The sequence below is a fragment of the Tachyglossus aculeatus genome, chromosome X3 (genome assembly GCF_015852505.1).
Source record: "Tachyglossus aculeatus isolate mTacAcu1 chromosome X3, mTacAcu1.pri, whole genome shotgun sequence".
Classification (NCBI taxonomy): Eukaryota; Metazoa; Chordata; class Mammalia; order Monotremata; family Tachyglossidae; genus Tachyglossus; species Tachyglossus aculeatus.
Genome location: NC_052099.1, coordinates 10,998,381 through 11,016,137, shown reverse-complemented (window position 1 = coordinate 11,016,137; position 17,757 = coordinate 10,998,381). Strand labels below are relative to the sequence as shown.

General features: G+C 42.9%; 1 protein-coding gene across 1 annotated transcript in view; it reads right to left on the bottom strand.

Annotated features, from left to right (window-relative positions):
• Positions 1-11,908, bottom strand: part of CAMK4 (calcium/calmodulin dependent protein kinase IV) — a 241,572-nt gene extending 229,664 nt beyond the window's left edge. Inside the window, exon 1 of the mRNA XM_038770360.1 lies at positions 11,663-11,908. Coding sequence (XP_038626288.1) covers positions 11,663-11,883 — 221 coding nt within the window. The 5' untranslated portion in view covers positions 11,884-11,908. The remainder of the gene's footprint in view (positions 1-11,662) is intronic.
• Between the last annotated feature and the right edge of the window lie 5,849 nt (positions 11,909-17,757).

The window sequence follows — 17,757 nt, the reverse complement described above, 5'->3', positions numbered from 1 at the left end:
TTTATCAATTCCAAGTGTCCACTCCTTCGGATCTCCAAGCCTATAAATGGACATAGGAGAAACAAAGAAACGTCACATTACTTAGATGTATATTTGAAGACAGATGACACACGGTCTGAAGAATACCACAAGTTTTGCCTGTGGAATCTGACGTATACTTTAGGCAGAGTCACAGACTTTGCCTAGAAATATCCCCAGAACCCTCAAAAAATATAAAATGACATTAGGATGCCAGATACTTTTTTTTGGTCTTCTAATTAGCATCAAGATAATTTTGTAGCAGATGCCAAGGATCTAATATGCTGAGAGCTGGCAAGCACTGATGTACCAAGAGCCAACAGGTATGGGGAGCAGTGTGAGAGACTCCAAGCTCTGAATAAAATGTATCGGGGGTGGGGGTTGGTTGGCAGGCGGGAGTTGGGGGGGGGGGGGGAATTTCATGCTGGGGAATTGAAAGTTGAGAGCAGCTGGGGAAGGAGGAGTAGGAAAAAAAAAAAAGATCGAGAAGCAAAGCCTCCTCTACTTTTGGTTGCCACTTACACATATGGTCATTTTAGGTGGAATGTAGGTGATGTGAGAGAGAAGGGGGAGAAAAAGTGGAGGAGGGGAGTTGACAAGATAAGTACTTATCACTGCTGTCACCAAGTTCCATTTCTTAACAGTGAGTCCTCTGCCAACCTGGAGCCTAGCAAAAGCCCGGCAATTTCCAAGCCTCTAAGTTTTAAACTCATCAAGGGCAGAGATCATGTCTTTTACTGTTTTTGTAATCAATCAGTGGTATTTAAGTGCTTACTGTGTTCAGAGCACTGGACTAAGCACTTGGGAAAGTACAGAACAAGAAAAGCAGTGTGTCCTAATGGATAAAGCACGGGCCTGAGAGTTCAAAGGACCCAGGTTCTAATTCCAGATCTGACACTTGTCTGCTGTGAGACACAACTTTTCTGTGCCTCAGTTAACTCATCTGTTAAATGGGGTCTAATAGTGTGAGCCTCTTGTTGGATATGGATTGGGTCCAACCCAATTACCTTGTTATCTACCCTAGTACTTAGTACAGTGCCTGCCACATAGCAAGAGCTTAATAGCCCTCTCAAAACAAACAGTTGTTAGATGCAATCCCTACCCACAAGGAGCTTACAGTCTACAGGGCAAGAGAGAGATCTACAGGGTGAGAGAGACATTAAAATAGATTACAGATAGGACTCTTCCAAGCACTTAGGACAATGCTCAGCACACAGTAGATGCTCAATAACTTCTATTAAATGAACCCCAAACCCTCTGTCAGGCCTGGCACTCAGGATGATTGCCCAAGGACTAGAATCCATGAACCTGAAGCTCAGAGCATGATTTCCCCCTCCCTTTTTCTTCCTCCCTTCCAACCTGAACCCTCCTATCAGCAAAAGTGTACTGCTGAAATCATTTTTTCCCCCCTCAAGGTTTTTCAGGCTATGAACATGTCCCTCCTCCCCAGTGTAAAATAGAAGATGGAAATTCAGGGACCATTCTGTCTAAATGGGAATGTTAAAGCATTTTAAGTCTGCTCTTAATAGGTCCCAGAGTCTGCAGCTGCCTACAGTTTTCTCCCTCCCAACTCATTGCTCATGGCTACTAGCATGGTCATTCATTCATCCCTTCCCCACATCACCTGTATATATGTTTGTACATATTTATTACTCTATTTGTACATACTTATTCTATTTTATTAATATGTTTTGTTTTGTTGTCTGTCTCCCCCTTCTAGACTGTGAGTCCACTGTTGGATAGGGACCATCCTATATGTTGCCGATGTGTACTTCCCAATCGTATTTATTGAGCGCTTACTGTGTGCAGAGCACTGTACTAAGCGCTTGGGAAGTACAAGTTGGCAACATATAGAGACAGTCCCTACCCAACAGTGGGCTCACAGTCTAGAAGGGGGAGACAGAGAACAAAACCAAACATATTAACAAAATAAAATAGAATAGATACGTACAAGTAAAATAGAGTAATGAATATGTACAAACATATATACATATATGCAGGTGCTGTGGGGAAGGGAAGGAGGTAAGACGGGGGGTGGAGGGGGGACGAGGGGGAGAGGAAGGAGGGGCTTAGTACAGTGCTCTGCACACAGTAAGTGCTCAATAAATACGATTGAATTATTACAATTACAATCCAGTGAATTACAATCCACTACTGGATTGTAAATTAGTCTAAGTCGCACCTGTTACTTTTGTAAATACCTTAAGTGTGTCCTCAGATCAACCCAAATAGCCACTAGCCGACCAGACTTTTCCCAGTATCTCAGAAGGACAATCTGACCTTGGATTCTGAGAGGAAAAGGGGCTGAGGCCCTTAGGTGAAATGGCACTCCACGTTGAGACTCGTACTAGAGAGTCCAAGTTGCCAATGAAACAGGAGGCCCTCTTGTGGAAGATAGGGCAACCTGCAAGTATAGCTTTGTTTGCCAAGAAGTCAGCTCCCTAGCTTGGAGGTGTTGCTCACCGAAACAGCTTCACTGGAGAGCTTACATAAGGAGAAGACAGACAAACAGAATTGAAAATGGGCATGCAAAAACACGAAAGTTTGAAAATGGTTTAAAGACAAAGAAAAACCATAGCCTCAAACAGTGTGATATAGTGGCAAACTGCTAGGAGACAGTAGCAATACACAAACCAGTCTAACATGCAGCAATCAGAAGGTAGGTCGCTCTCTATGAGCAAAGATGTCAGATAAAGCAGTCAGGAGGCCAGGAAACAGCAGCAGGTGCTACTGCACCACAACACCAGCAAAGGACAACCTTTGGATGCATAGAGTGTGGAAGGGATTATCACTCCTGCATAGAAACTCCCCAACAGCAGCATCATCTTCAAGAAGGGACAGCTATATATGTTTGGGACATTAAAAGTTAAGAGGGAGAGAAGAGGTAAACATCAACAAGTTGGCATAATATAAATTTACATGAAGAAATAATGCTAGTACCTCCAAATAATGGATGAGCCCTCAAGCAGCAAACAAGCACTTGGGTTTAAAAAAACAAACCACAAAAACAAAAACTTCTGAATCCATGTTTTTAAAACAGCAAAGCTTTTCAGCCTCAGCTGCAACACAATGATAGGACACTGCCATGGAAGTCTATTTTCTAGAGATGAACTCTGAAATCTTCCTCATTGAGATCTTCATAAGAAGCCCACAAAATCTCTTTTTCTCCCCCCCCCCCCCCCGCCCGAGCTTGCATACAGAATTTTCTCTAATTGACAGCAGCTGTCCTAGGGTTGTGACAAAGTCCAAGCTTTACCAGAATGGGGCACATAAAAAATAGGATATATCTCATCTTAAATTGGGTTGTTTTAAATAAGAAAAGTGGATTAATAATCAGTCTTTTGTTCTGATATGCTATGGATTCATAATTCATTCAGAGAAGAAGAAGAAGTCTCGCTAAAGGTTGCAGTCCTCTAAAACTAGAGACATTGGGTACACCTGAAGTTCAGGCTATCATAGATATATGCTGATGTCAGGCTTCCCTGGGAAGGCTTTAAAAGCAGGAGTTCTCACCACAACCACTGAGTTAGCACTAAAAGTCACATTTGCCCAGTCACATTTGGGTGAAATAGCTATTTTGTCAAAAGAAAAAAGGCAGTTACCACTCTGGAAACTCCTGCTGCCAACCCTACCCTTGCCACGGGGCCCCTTCTACCCCCGGAATACTCTCCCAAGCACTTAGTACAGTGTTCAGCACCTAGTAAGTGCTCAATAAATTCCACTGAGTGATTGAGGTGGGACAATGTGGGGTAGCTCCCCTCCAAATATTTGGCATAATCCTCTGGAGGAGCAGCCCCAAAAGTGGCACTGCAGACCCCAAAGTCCCACTACCACCTCAAAAATGGGCCATGTGGAATGCCCACCAAGCTTTGAGATTACCTAAACCAACAGCTGGGAGCTGGCCATTTCATCATTCTGTCTTCTAAAGGAATTGAAGGGGGATCACCTGAAAAAAGCAGCAAGGCATGCTGGGTGGCAATCATTCCTGGATTTTTAGCACTTGGTGCTTGTTTCAGACTGGTGGTAGGTCATGCTATTGCCTTTTAAGGAAATTACTTTTGTCTGTATCCTTCATAGGAAGAAAGCAAATACCCATCACCTGTCTAACGCTGGGCATTTCTGTTTTTCAACAAAAATGTGTGGGTGTCCATGCTACCTCACAAGGTTTAATCACATTCAATGTTTGGACACCATTTCTAAAGCTAATCAGGTACTGACCACAAAAGCCACTCCCAAGAGAAGCAGCCTTGTCTCCGGGGAGATCATGGGCCTAGGAGTCAGAAGGAGCTGGGTTCTAATCCCAGGTCCACCACTTGTCTGCTGTGTGACCTTGGGCAAGTCACTTCACTTCTGTGAATCAGTTACCTCATCTGTAAAATGGCTATTAAACTGTGAGCCCCATGTGGGATGTGGACTGTGTCCAATCTGATTAGCTTGTATCTACTCTAGTGCTTAGAACAGTGCCTGACTCATAGTAAGTGCTTAAACAACAACAAAATAAAAAACTGACAACAAAGGCTGGCATTGTCCTCCCATCACCATGTCATTGTTGATTACAGTTGAATTCACTCTGTAATCATGTTTGGTTAAAAAAAAAGTATATATTTCACCCCTTGCCTTGTATTCAGTTGTTGGTTACAACATGGGTGGACTCATCAAAATACTTCATCAGGCTTGAAAAGATTACTATGTGTGAGAAAATATATATATGGGTACCCACTTATTTCCTTTCAGACACACTTATGTGTTCATTTAACTTCAATTTGGGCTTTGATTTTTCTGAGCTGCCAAAAATCAATAGAGCTGTATGTTAAATAAAAATACACACTATTAGCCTCTACATAATCTTTATTCAGACTATGTAGATATATAAAAAAATACAAATTTATCTGAATACCATGGTCTACTGTATCCATTTAAATGAAGCATCCTAGCCTAATTACACTTGCACTGAAATACCTCCCCACCCTAAACACACACCCTCATGTAATGTCAACATTGAATCAGAAAAAAAATTCAAGGCAATTTTTGAATATTCAAACAGAATACACAGTTGGAAATGAACAGTGCTGTCAGAATGTGTTTTGACTATACATTTTAGTTTGAACACGATTCAGGGACATTCATGTGACAACACAAGCCTCTTTAGATATGGCCCTATTGTAGTGTCAGAAGAAACAGCAACCCCCATGGTATCGGAAAACCAGGGGTGCTTGATTTTCCCCTATTTTGAAGGATGTATAAATTCAGCTCGGTGGGGCTGCATGGCTAAAAACTCTCCTCAGGTACAGGAACTGGGCTTTCTACTTTTACTGTCTCCAAGGGTCTATCTATTATAGTGTTGTTCTACACACAGTAGGCACTCAAAAAAAATCTGAGGATGATGACAAAGATATAATCACAAGAAAATCACCAACGCTGAGTTCTAGTTTACAAAATCTTTACCCCACACAATCTAATGAACCTGAATTTGCCTACATTTCAAAACATGGAGCAATGGAGAAAAAAAATGATACAATAAAATGGCTATCAATGAATATTATTTACATATAAAAATATTTCACAAAAATTAAATGATATGCAATTCATGTAAGCCTGTTTAACTGGGATTTTTTGAAAAAAATATAAACATCAATGCTTTCAATAGAAGCACAAAATGTCAGTCGATCATATTTATTGAGTGCTTACTGTGTGCAGAGCACTGTACTAAGCACTGGAGAGAGTACAACAGTAGACATTCTCTGCTCACAACTAAAATGTATTATATTTTCTAGAGAGAAACAGAGCAGATAATGGATGATAGACAAAAGGGGTGGCAAGAAAAGTCGATAAACTAGGAAAGCCACTAAAAGCAAGAATCATGAGGTGCATCTAGCAAAGCACGTCAGGCAGAGAACAAATTTTTAAAGAGTTCTGCTTCCAAGACTGAGGGTGTGTTTATTACGGAAAATTTGCATTATAAGTACTCACTATGTCTGATGCTGTTCACATGCACACAATCATTTCTTCCATCCCAGGTCACACTGCATCCAGACAGGTATGTGTGTCAGAACACTCCTTAACTGTGCCATCATGCTATAGCCAAGGCATACAGTGTAAACATGTGCTTGGGGGCGGAGGGGGGGTGTATATAAATAGACACAAAAGATTTTATACCAGTGTATCTCCATTAAGTGTTAATATCTGGTCACAAAGACTTATCTGGTTGCGTTCTATTAACTCCAATAGAACAATACTAGCTTTTGGTTTATAGATAAGAATACACAAAAGGTGGGTTCCAAAAAGTGTTTCACTTTTGGAAGCAAAAGTTATGGAAAAAAGTTAGTAATGATATTAGTTCATCTGCCTACTCCTCAGAATGCTATTTCTTCCAAACTCGTTGCTGCAACGTAAAATCCACATTGTGGGGAGAGTGTTTATGAGACGGTGCTATGAAACTCTTTTGTGGTTTAGGTTTGTTTTGTTTTTTTAAATACAAACTTCTGCAGAACAGTGGGGCAGTAGATAGCACCTGTGTCTAGTTTCAAATTTAGAGTTATTTTTAACATAGTAGAAATATTTAAACATGGAAAAATAATCTATTTCTATAAAAACAAGACATTCTTACTTTACTTTTAAAATTCCTTTAAAATTACTACATTGTCAAATTCTAGCACTGACACACAGTTAGCATTCAACATTGGTATAGTTGGTGGCATCCCATGATTAAGTTCAACTTGACTTCATTCCTACTTGTGACATGTCTCTACTGCATTGACCCATGCTTAAATGCACACAGTTCTTCTAAAACGTAGGGGCTGTGTTCAAACAAAACCCCACGATGAAGTATACGTGCATTGTGGTATTACAGTGTACGATACCATAGGCATTCACATATGCAAGCTGTTTCTTCAAACAGTGGCAATCCAAACAGGCTGAAGTTGTCAGAAGAACAGGCTTGGGCCTCAGAGCACATAATAATAATACTGGTACTTGTTAAGTGCTTACTATGTGCCAAGCTCTGTTCTAAGCGCTGGGGTAGAGACGAGTTAATCAGGTTGGACACAGTCCCTTGTCCCACATGGGGCTCACAGTCAATCAATCAATTGTATTTATTGAGTGCTTACTATGTGCAGAGCACTGTACTAAGCGCTTGGGAAGTACAAATTGGCAACATATAGAGACAGTCCCTACCCAACAGTGGGCTCACAGTCTAAAAGTCAATCCCCATTTTACAAATGAGGTAACTGAGGCACAGAGAAGTGAAGTGCTTACTATGTGCCAGACACTGGACTAAGTACCGGGGTAGATACGAGCTAACTGGATGGAACAATGTCTCACGTGGCATCACCGTCTCAATCCCCATTTTACAGAGGTAACAAGCACAGAGAAGTGGCTTGCCCAAGGTCACACAGCAGACAAGTGGCAGAACAGGGATTAGAACCCAGGTCCTTCTGACTCCCAGGCCCATGCTCCATCCACTAGGTCATGTTGCTTCTTGTACATGCCATGCAGAGAAAAAAGGGCTTGTCTACTTTGGCAAAGAGCCAATTCATTTAAGGGTGTTGAGACTGTACCCTTCTCAGGGTCACACCTGGACAGTTTCCAGTAATCTACGAGTCTTGCATTCCTTGTTAGCCCCCCACCACCTCAGCCCCACAGCCCTTAAGTATATATACACACGTAATTTATTTCTTTGTATTAACGCCTGTCTCCCCCTACGCTCTGTAAACTCATTGTGGGTGGGATCGTATCTATCAACTCTATTATATTGGACTCTCCCAAGCATTTAGCACAGTGCTCTGCACAGAGTAAACACTCAGTAAATACTATTGCTTGACTGCATACACAGCACAATGTTCATGAACAGATACCCCATGGGGTAATAGGATTTTTAATCCCAGGGGATGCCAGTGCTTTCAGATATGAATGGGGAATCCTTCATACATGATTACACAGCTGCCCTGTCAGAGCTCCTAGGACCCTGACCCTAAGAGCTCCAAAACAGAGAAGGGAGATGAGAAGAAAGAACATCTAAGGTGGTTCCACAGTAGTGCGGAGGAAATCACTTCTGTTTGAAGAACCAAGACTCTCCCCTACCTCCGCTTGCCTTCCTCCTCCACTGCTGCCAGTTTTCACCCTATTTTGCCCTCTCCCACCCTAGGCTCAGTTCCCCAACTTTGCAATCATAGGGAGGACATAGACCAATGATGTCTGCAGTGGTGACAGAGTCCATTGCCCAGAGCTGCAGAGGAAAAAAAAATGAGTAGATTTGGAGTGGAAGGGAACATTAGAATGGGAGAGCCAGGGTTGGAGAGGGAGAGAGCATGCAGTGTGGAAAGCCACAGAATCCCAGGGAAGGGTGAAAGGGGTGAGGCACATACAGTCATTTGCAAAGCAGAGGTAAACCTAGCTAATAGAAAGGAGTTGAAGAAATCATTTCAGAGGCTCCTAAGGCAGTGAAAGTTAATCCTTTGAAGGCTACCTTCTAGGCATTCTACATCAGTAAGGTGAAAAAAAATCACTTCTGCTCAGATCTAAATTTACTTATTTCACCTGAGAAGTAGCCCCACCCTGCCCGGCAGTGCCTGTTTTCCACAGGTTCCTTGGACACTCTGGCTCTGCCCCTTCTAATATTTTGTTCTGGCCAGAGCCCAGTCTAAGCCCAACCCTCTACTCCCCAGCTAACCCAAGCTCTAAGAGGAGGGCCAAGGCAGTAGAGGAAGATCACAGCAGCCAAGAGACTCCTCCACAACCAAAGGGCTCCCCACACACCAGGAAGTAGTTTCGTGGGTGGGGTGAGTTAGGGGTAGTAGAAGAAATGGCATCTAGCATATTCTTCTCAGTGCCCTAAGTTGCTCTTGGTGGTTTGATGGTCAAAGGGAAATGTTAATTATCAGGCTATAAGGGGGCATTTAGTGCACAGTAGCAATAATGTACTAATATTCATGGACAAGATCAACAGAAATTCTCAATAAAATGGGGTGGGGGGGGGGGGAGGGGGAAGAGAGATTTCATTGATAAACACCAATAGGGAAAATGCAAAATGCCATTGGCTGGCCAGCCTAATGGTCTTGAAAACCGTAGTATTTGCAAGCAGGGGCACCAGTTCCAGAAAGGTAACCAAGGAAATTGTCTCCAAGGAATTGAGACTGTGGAAAAGAACCCATGAGCTTTATCCCTAAGCTTTCTGAAATGTGCTTCTTGCCCCAGCCTCATGCCCTGACTTCTTCCCAAGAGTGTCCTCCTGTGTGGGTCTCCATTTGTCCCTCACCTCAGCCTCATGTGTGAGCTCGAGTGTCATTCTCCATGTGTGTGTTTATGTGAATTCACCTGTGTGTATACACTGGCATGCTTATGTAGTCCCTTTCCCGGAACTGTACCTGTGAGCCCCACCCCAACACTTGAAATGAAGAGTTGGCAAGGCTTTAATCTATAATCTTCCTTCTCTGGATAGACAATAGCTTCAGAGAAAAAAAAAGACTTAATCACTTGATTCAGTGTCAAAACAAAAAAAAAAGTGTTTCTAAATAGGGTACTGTACTAGGAAAACTGAAGTCTGTCATAACCTATCCCCAAAGTGACAATATGGTTACATGTTTCTTGATTTACTTCAGAGCCATATGTAGACAGAATGCATTTTTGGCATGTTATGAATTGTTGGATTCTTTGTTTACAGAAGGAGCAAAATTTTTGATCAGGAAGTAATAAAATGAAAATCGCCATTGTCTGTGTCCTGTATCCTGCCCAGGGCATTTTTCAACTCACCAATGCTGCCATCTACAGAGAACTGACATTTTTTAAGGTTAATACTGATGGAAATATAGAAAGAGATAAGCATTTTTCACCTTTGGTTTCCAAAATGTTAAGCACTCTAAATCTATATTTAAGCTCTCAAAGAATAAACATAACTAGCCCAAGAAGCCATTCTTGGAATATTCTTTTTCTTCATGCAGAAGTTACAGCACTAACACTAGACTATCACTATTAGAATTCTTATGTCAATTTTTCTTCCTGTTCATCTTAAGATTATAAACCTCTCCTCACTTGTCCTGTGAAAGCAAATTCACTGAACTGTATTTGGGAGAATAAGTCTATACAGCTGAAAGCAATTACATGTTGAATTGTAATTGGGAAGGTCCTTAATTGTGCCTCACAGAGAGCAAGGTTTACTGACAAACATCTCCACCTGACCCTAATTGAGGTGCAGTATTTCCTCAACCGTAAAACAGTTTCTAGAATACCCAGCATTTTTGTTTAAGTAGATTGATTCTACTTAAATGTTTATACCACTCCAATGGCATCCACTAAACAGTTCTTTTTGTTTACCATCTGGAAAGATGTATTTTATGTTGAATAAACTAGTAATTGAGATTCCTTCCCTAAAGTTGAACAGACTACCATTAGAGTACAACAGAAAGGGCATTTAAGATAAATGGAGTTAATTGAGTTTTAAGGGTGATATACCCCCTCCTGTGCCATTTTCAGAGTCTTAGTTCTGAAGCCCTTACGGCAGCAGTGGAAAAAATGTTTTATTAACTAAACTTTTTCCAGCAACTAAAATTGCAAGGCATTTCTGGGCAAAGGCACTGAAACTTATTAGTGATCCTTATATCATTTTTGGTTCCTAGAATCAAGACTCTGAACTTAAAATGAAGTACGGAAAGAACTCTCCCCAAGCCTTTAAATGCCCCAAAGAGAAAGTTTAGCTACAATGTCCACTGTCCTTAAAAAAAAAAAAAAAACCCACCACCACCACCACCACCAAAAAAGATACACAAAAAGTACACAGGACCATCTTTAAGACTAAACCTTGGGTCGCTGTCCACTCTGGTCATTAAATCAGATTGGAATTCTGGGACCCTTAGTCTGTTCATATGAAGAAGCCCTCTGAAACCATAACTTAAATCACTACATGAAAGAAGCGCAGCTTGGGTTTTTGTCATGTAATTACCCCTCCCCTAAACCACATGTGCTGATTCTCTCCAAACCAACACCAGTTTATTATTCTGCCTTCAACTCTTTAAAGTGATTCATTCTCGCTTCCACTTCTGAACAGTGCTTACTATGAAGCTAGTGTTTAAGTTTAATTTCCAATGTCACTTAGTTTAGAGGATGGGGAAGAAAAAGGCATCACGTTTATTACGGAGGTGTTGATCTCACACACCCACACCCCAAAAAAGCCCTGGTTTCAAAATAAGGAGAGGACCCCCACTTCCAAAGGGATATGATGCCTAGGGAAAAGGGAGTAAACAGTGGGTGGGAAAAAGGAATGCCAGGGCAGGGATCTACCGCTTCCACCAGTCCCAAACTGACCCTCTCTCCCTGCCAAGGAGAGTCTGCACTTTAATTTGGGGTGGCAGGTCTCCCCGAGGGGTGGGGAGGGACTAGGGGAGAGGGGGGTGGTGTCCCCCTGAAAGCCAAAGTGAGAGGTGGCTCCTTGCGGGGGGGGGGGGGGAGGGCACCGAGATGTGCCCGAGGGGAAGGGGTGTCAGTTGAACCCCCTTCGTCCCCCCCGGCCATGCACATCCACTCTCAGATGCACGCTCTCCTCCTTGTTTACCAATAAGCCCGCAATCGGTTAGGAGGGTCGCCGAGGGTCCCGGGGGTGGGAGGGAAGGAAGGCATGGAGCCCTAAGCCCCCCGCCGCCCACCCGCCTCTCACCGTCCCAGCTCGGACTCCACCTCGAAGTAGTGGGCCAGGGTGTCCTTGTTGGAGCCGTCGATCCAGTACTCGGGGGGCGCGGCGGCGGGGCCGGCCCGAGCGGAGGTGGAAGTCGGGGGGACGGCGGCGGCGGAGGAAGAGGACGACGAGGAGGACGACGAAGAAGAGGACGACGACGAGGAGGACGACGAGGGAGACGAGGGCATGGTGACTTTGAGCATCTTCCCGGCGGGACTGCCCCTCCCGTTGCCTTCTCCTGCCAGGCTGCGAAAAAGAAGGGGAAACGCCGTCCTTAACCGCCCGCGCCCCTCCTCCTTTTTGCTCTCCCCCTCCCCTTTCTCCTCCCCTTCCCCTCCCCTCGTCGGTCATTCACACCCCCCCTCCTCTCCGCCCCGCTGCTCCTCCCCCGGGACCATGGGACGACACAGAGGGTGACCCCTCCCCTCTTCTTTCCCCTTTCCTCCTTTCCCCCCCTTTCTCTTCCCCTCTCTCTTCCTCTGCGGTCAAGACGGCAGCGCTTTACCCGACTAGAGCGCGGGGAACCGGGGGTGGGGAAGCGGGGAGTGCTGCAGGGGGGTTCAGGGGGTACGGATCGTCGCCCCCTTCCCTCCTTTCTCTCCTAAGGTCCCGGGATCTGCGGGCGCTAGAGGAACTAGGGAGAGATGGGGGGAGGGGACGCCTGGATCTCTCCTCCGCCCACCCCCCCATTCCAAACCAAAGAAAAAAGAGGCAGGGATTCCTTGGATCAACCTGACCTGACTCCCCTGAGGCCTGTTCCCCACAGGGAAAAGGAAAGCAAATACTCTTCTTCCCTCTTCCTTCAAATCGCCCGGACACCGGGCTCTTCGATTCTTAAACGCTGAAAGAGAGGTCACCCATAGGACAGCCCAATGCACTGAAGCAGGACCACACAGGGAGAGGGATGCAAATCTCTGCTGGGATTTTTACAATTCCAACCCCCACCCCATTGGGAAGTTTTTGCTCCTAAGAAGTCTAGCCCCTCCTTGTTGCTGCACTTTCAACCTGGGTACTCTAAATCTCCATCCATTCAATCCTATTTATTGAGCATTCTCTGTGTGTAGATCACTGCACTAAGCGCTTGGGAGAGTGCAATACAACAATAAACAATCAATCAATCAATCGTATTTATTGAGCGCTTACTATGTGCAGAGCACTGTACTAAGCGCTTGGGAAGTACAAATTGGCATCACATAGAGACAGTCCCTACCCAACAGTGGGCTCACAGTCTAAAAGGGGGAGACAGAGAACAGAACCAAACATACCAACAAAATAAAATAAGTAGGATAGAAATGTACAAGTAAAATAGATAAATAAATAAATAAATAGAGTAATAAATATGTACAACCATATATACATATATACAGGTGCTGTGGGGAAGGGAAGGAGGTAAGACGGGGGATGGAGAGGGGGACGAGGGGGAGAGGAAAGAAGGGGCTCAGTCTGGGAAGGCCTCCTGGAGGAGGTGAGCTCTCAGCAGGGCCTTGAAGGGAGGAAGAGAGCTAGCTTGGCGGATGGGCAGAGGGAGGGCATTCCAGGCCCGGGGGATGACGTGGGCCGGGGGTCGATGGCGGGACAGGCGAGAGCAGATACATTCCCTCCACTGAGAACAGGACGAATGACCTCCACCTAGACTTCCCCCTCAAACTTTATTCTTTCCTCAGAGAACTTGTCTTTCTAATTCTCTAATCACTTTTAATGATCTCTTTTGAACCCACCCTAAGACCCACAGCCTCCACTCATCTCTGATAATATCAGAGGAGCAAGATTTTTTTGTCTCATTCTGTTAGATTAGCGGTCATATTGAGGGGCAGGCTAGGGTAAAAGTAGTGGGGTGATTTGAGGTCAGGTTTGGTTTGGGTTTTCTTGGTTTGTTTTGTTTTTGTTTTTGTTTTGAAAGAACTGATTTGAAGGAAAGGAGGAAGGAGCTTGCTGAGATGTGAACCTTGCTTTGGTTTCACAGGGAAAACAGATCTGAGATTATTTGATGGTGATTTAATACTGACAGAATCACAATCATGGTTTCACAAGTACTGCAATGTTGTGTGAATGAATTAGAACATTGGGTATACCTAGATATAAATGTGTTTTGTGTTATTTTATGCTATTGGTAATTGGAATGTTTTTTTCTGCCTGGATGTTTTTTAAGTTTTCTCTTTTTCTCCCTAAACTACCTCTAACCAAAGTCTAGCCAGACTCCATTTTAAAATATCCATTTTCAAAAATGAAGTAGGAAAGTGTAGGGTAGCATTTTAAAGGAAGAATAATTTTAGGAGTTAGGAGTTAAGATTAAGTCTTTCTATTCTAGCTACGCCTTAGACTTTTTCTGTAATCTTGGAGAGCTGAAACCTCTCTGCTCCAGTTCCCATGGATGATGAAATGATTATATTTTATGATGTCAGAGAAAAATATTTTAATTAATGAGAATCTAAGGTTTTCAAATGGAAGATAGCACTGCCTTTATGACAGTAGCCTAAAAGCCCCAGCAGATGTAGAGTGGGGTGGCAACAATTAAGCGGAGGGATTAGTATGGTGGCAGCCATGGCAGAATGGGTGGTCAGAGAGAAGTGGCGCATAGAATGCTCCAAAGGGAGCCTAGGTGGAGACTTAGGTGTGGTGGCAAGCCTTCTGACCCTGATGTTGATAGGCCTGAAATCCTGACATCTGCAAAGACGTTTGTGATCATAAATCAACCTCCTGGCTAAATTTATTTATATATGTATATTAATGTCTGTCTCCCCCTCTAGACTGTGAGCTTGTCATGGGCAGGGAATGTTTCTGTTGTTGTACTCTCCCAGGCACCTAGTACAGTGCTTTGCACACAGTAAAGGTTCAATAAATACAACTGACTGAATGAATGAGTTCAGTAAATAGATTTCTCATGTTGCTAGAACACCAAATCAATCAATCAATCAATCAATCGTATTTATTGAGCGCTTACTGTGTGCAGAGCACTGTACTAAGCACTTGGGAAGTACAAGTTGGCAACATATGGAGACAGTCCCTACCCAACAGTGGGCTCACAGTCTAAAAGGGGGAGACAGAGAACAAAACCAAACATACTAACAAAATAAAATAAATAGAATAGATATGTACAAGTAAAATAAATAAATAGAGTAATAAATATGTACAAACATAAATACATATATACAGGTGCTGTGGGGAAGGGAAGGAGGTAAGATGGGGGGGATGGAGAGGGGGACGAGGGGGAGAGGAAGGAAGGGGCTCAGTCTGGGAAGGCCTCCTGGAGGAGGTGAGCTCTCAGTAGGGCCTTGAAGGGAGGAAGAGAGCTAGCTTGGCGGATGGGCAGAGGGAGGGCATTCCAGGCCAGGGAGATGACGTGGGCCGGGGGTCGATGGCGGGACAGGCGTGAACGAGGTACAGTGAGGAGATTAGCAGCAGAGGAGCGGAGGGTGCCGGGTGGGCTGTAGAAGGAGAGAAGGGAGGTGAGGTGGGGGTGGTGAGGTGATGGAGAGCCCTGCAGAGCATAAAGTCAAACAGACATGGGCTTGTACATTTGGGCTGGCCAGACATGTAATCTGTACAACTCCATATCCACCTGTATCCACCCCAGTGCTTAGTACAGTGCTTGGCACACAGTAAGCACTAAACAAATACCACAGTTGTTATCATTGTTAACTCTGACCCCGATGTTATTTTGTTACAACCTGGCTGTTTGAATTGGTGTCTACCCAGCCCAAGTTCACCAGATAATTGCCCAAAACTCTCCTTCACTCCAATAGATAAACCTAACCTCTATTCCCGTTTGTCTTTTTAAATGTAGATATGTTTCTAGTTTTACAATCTTTCATTGTCTTCGGTCTTCAGAGTAGTCTTTATTTGTTTCTTTTTTGTTTCCTCATAACTTTCTGTTTGTTCAAGTATCTCTTTCGGAAGGTGTTCTTTCTCTTCCTAGCCTCTTCACTTCCTGCTTCAACTGTTTCTACTGCCCCAGTTTCTCTGGTAGCTTCTTAAGTAAAATATTGAACAGTGAATTTGTTCCACCTTTGTTGGTTGTACTGCTAATTTTTAGTTTCGCTTTTTCAATACAAATTTTTTAGATAGAAAAAAGCAAACTGACAAGGCATCAAAAAGAAAAACAATCCTTAATGCGGATCATTTTTAATCTGAACAAATGCAAATTCTGTTATTTTAGGATTTAAAATATGTAGGCTTTCACAAAACACATAGACTCTAATTTGAAATTGGAAGCATGAAAAGGATCAGTTTGAGCCCAAATTTCGTAAAGTTTGTAGAAGAAAATAACCCCAAACTTTCCAAGTAGATCACTCAACAGGACAATCGTTCTGTCACTCTTAGGTTTAGGAAGACATACATTTCCTCCTATCTTGTTATTTTCCCAGTGTGGGATTAAGAATTTTCCTGTCTGGAACTTCAGTTGCTAAGCAACATTTCCCTCTTTCTCCATGTGAAGTGATGTTCCCAAACCACCTCCTCCAACATCACCAAAAAAGCATTTAAGAGCTCCCTTGTTTGCATGACATTATGTTAAGCACTATAAATCCAAATTAATGGGCACTGTTCCTACCCACTAGGCATTTACTATCTAAATCTGATCTACTATCAATCAGTCATACTTATTGAGCACTGCTTGGGAGAGTTCAGGCAATACTAATGTAAGAAAATACATAAAAGACATTCAGTTTGATGGTGATGCTGATCTGCTTAAAGGGATCTTGGCAAGTTTTATAATCTCCGCCTTTAAAGATGGCACCTGTTTAAATGATTCTGAGTTGTTTTTTTTCTTCAAAATATATCCCTCAGGAAATTTCACAACCTTCTTTAAAAACAAGTCCCCAATTTACCCATCCCTTATAATTGAGCAATTCTTCCTAATATCTAGGAATTAATAAATTAATAATGAATAATTCCTTCCTATTCAAATCTCAGTGTACTTGTCGTATTTATTGAGCTTGTACTGTGTGCACAGCACTGTACTAAGCACTTGGGAGAGTATAATACAACAACAAACGGACACATTCCCTGTCTGCAACTAGCTCCTTAAGAGGCAGGCCTTAATCTCCATATCATCTTCAGATTCCACACTAACCATTCTGAATCATAGCCTCATATCTTGTAATTAGGTCCCCCGAGAGTTTTTGCAAAATTCTAATTCTTCCTGTAGAATCCCCATATCCACTCATCAATGACCAAAACTTCCATGGATCATCTGGTTACCAGTTGATGCTTCTGGATTGGAGAATCGATTATCCAGTGGTGGATAGGTAAGAAAATGATTTACCCAGGGAACTCTGACTGGATTAGTGTTAAATTATTTGCATACTGGTGGTCCATGGAGTCCTGAAATTACTTCCATTAATACTAAACCCACCTTCACTCTCTTCAAACCCCAAACATATTTTCATCACTGCTACCCTTAAGCAAAATTAGTTTTCAGAGAATCCATCAGGGTGATGATTTTCTTTAGTTTATCTTTTATTTCATGTTTCCACTTTAGAAAACAGGGTGAATGCACTCATTTTTGCAAAACCCTTCTATGCTGTTTGGTAGCAAGGTGTTACATAAAAGGATGGGCAGTAGCAATTGTAGGGGAAGTAGCTTATTCTAGCTTTTTGGCATGATCTATGATTTTCCTATCAGGAGCAGAATCATGTGTGGGATTCCAAGAGAAGCACTTGGAAATCATTCTCTTTTTCTGAGGACTTCTCTATCTCACAGCTTTAGAGATTCACAATGAAACCTAATCATTGGAATACATTTTTATTAATTTAAAAACCTCTCCACATTGTAGGAAGTACATGTTCAAGAGTGTTGTTGTGTTAGTCTGAAATTGAAACTAACCATAAGCAGAAAGTCTCATTCACCAATCTAATTATATTGAATTTAGAGCATCACCCTCGGAAAATGAAAACTCCAAACACAAGAGCCCAAGAAATTATTAAAATGAAAGGTAATATTAAAAGCAAGACCCTTGTTTCCTAAACGCATGCTGGATGTGGTATTACTTAATGGAGGGTATTCTTTAGAAGTGAAAGACTGCCTAAGGATACAAAGGGATTACGTGAACTTAATGCCAAAAATCCTCATGCCTCCCC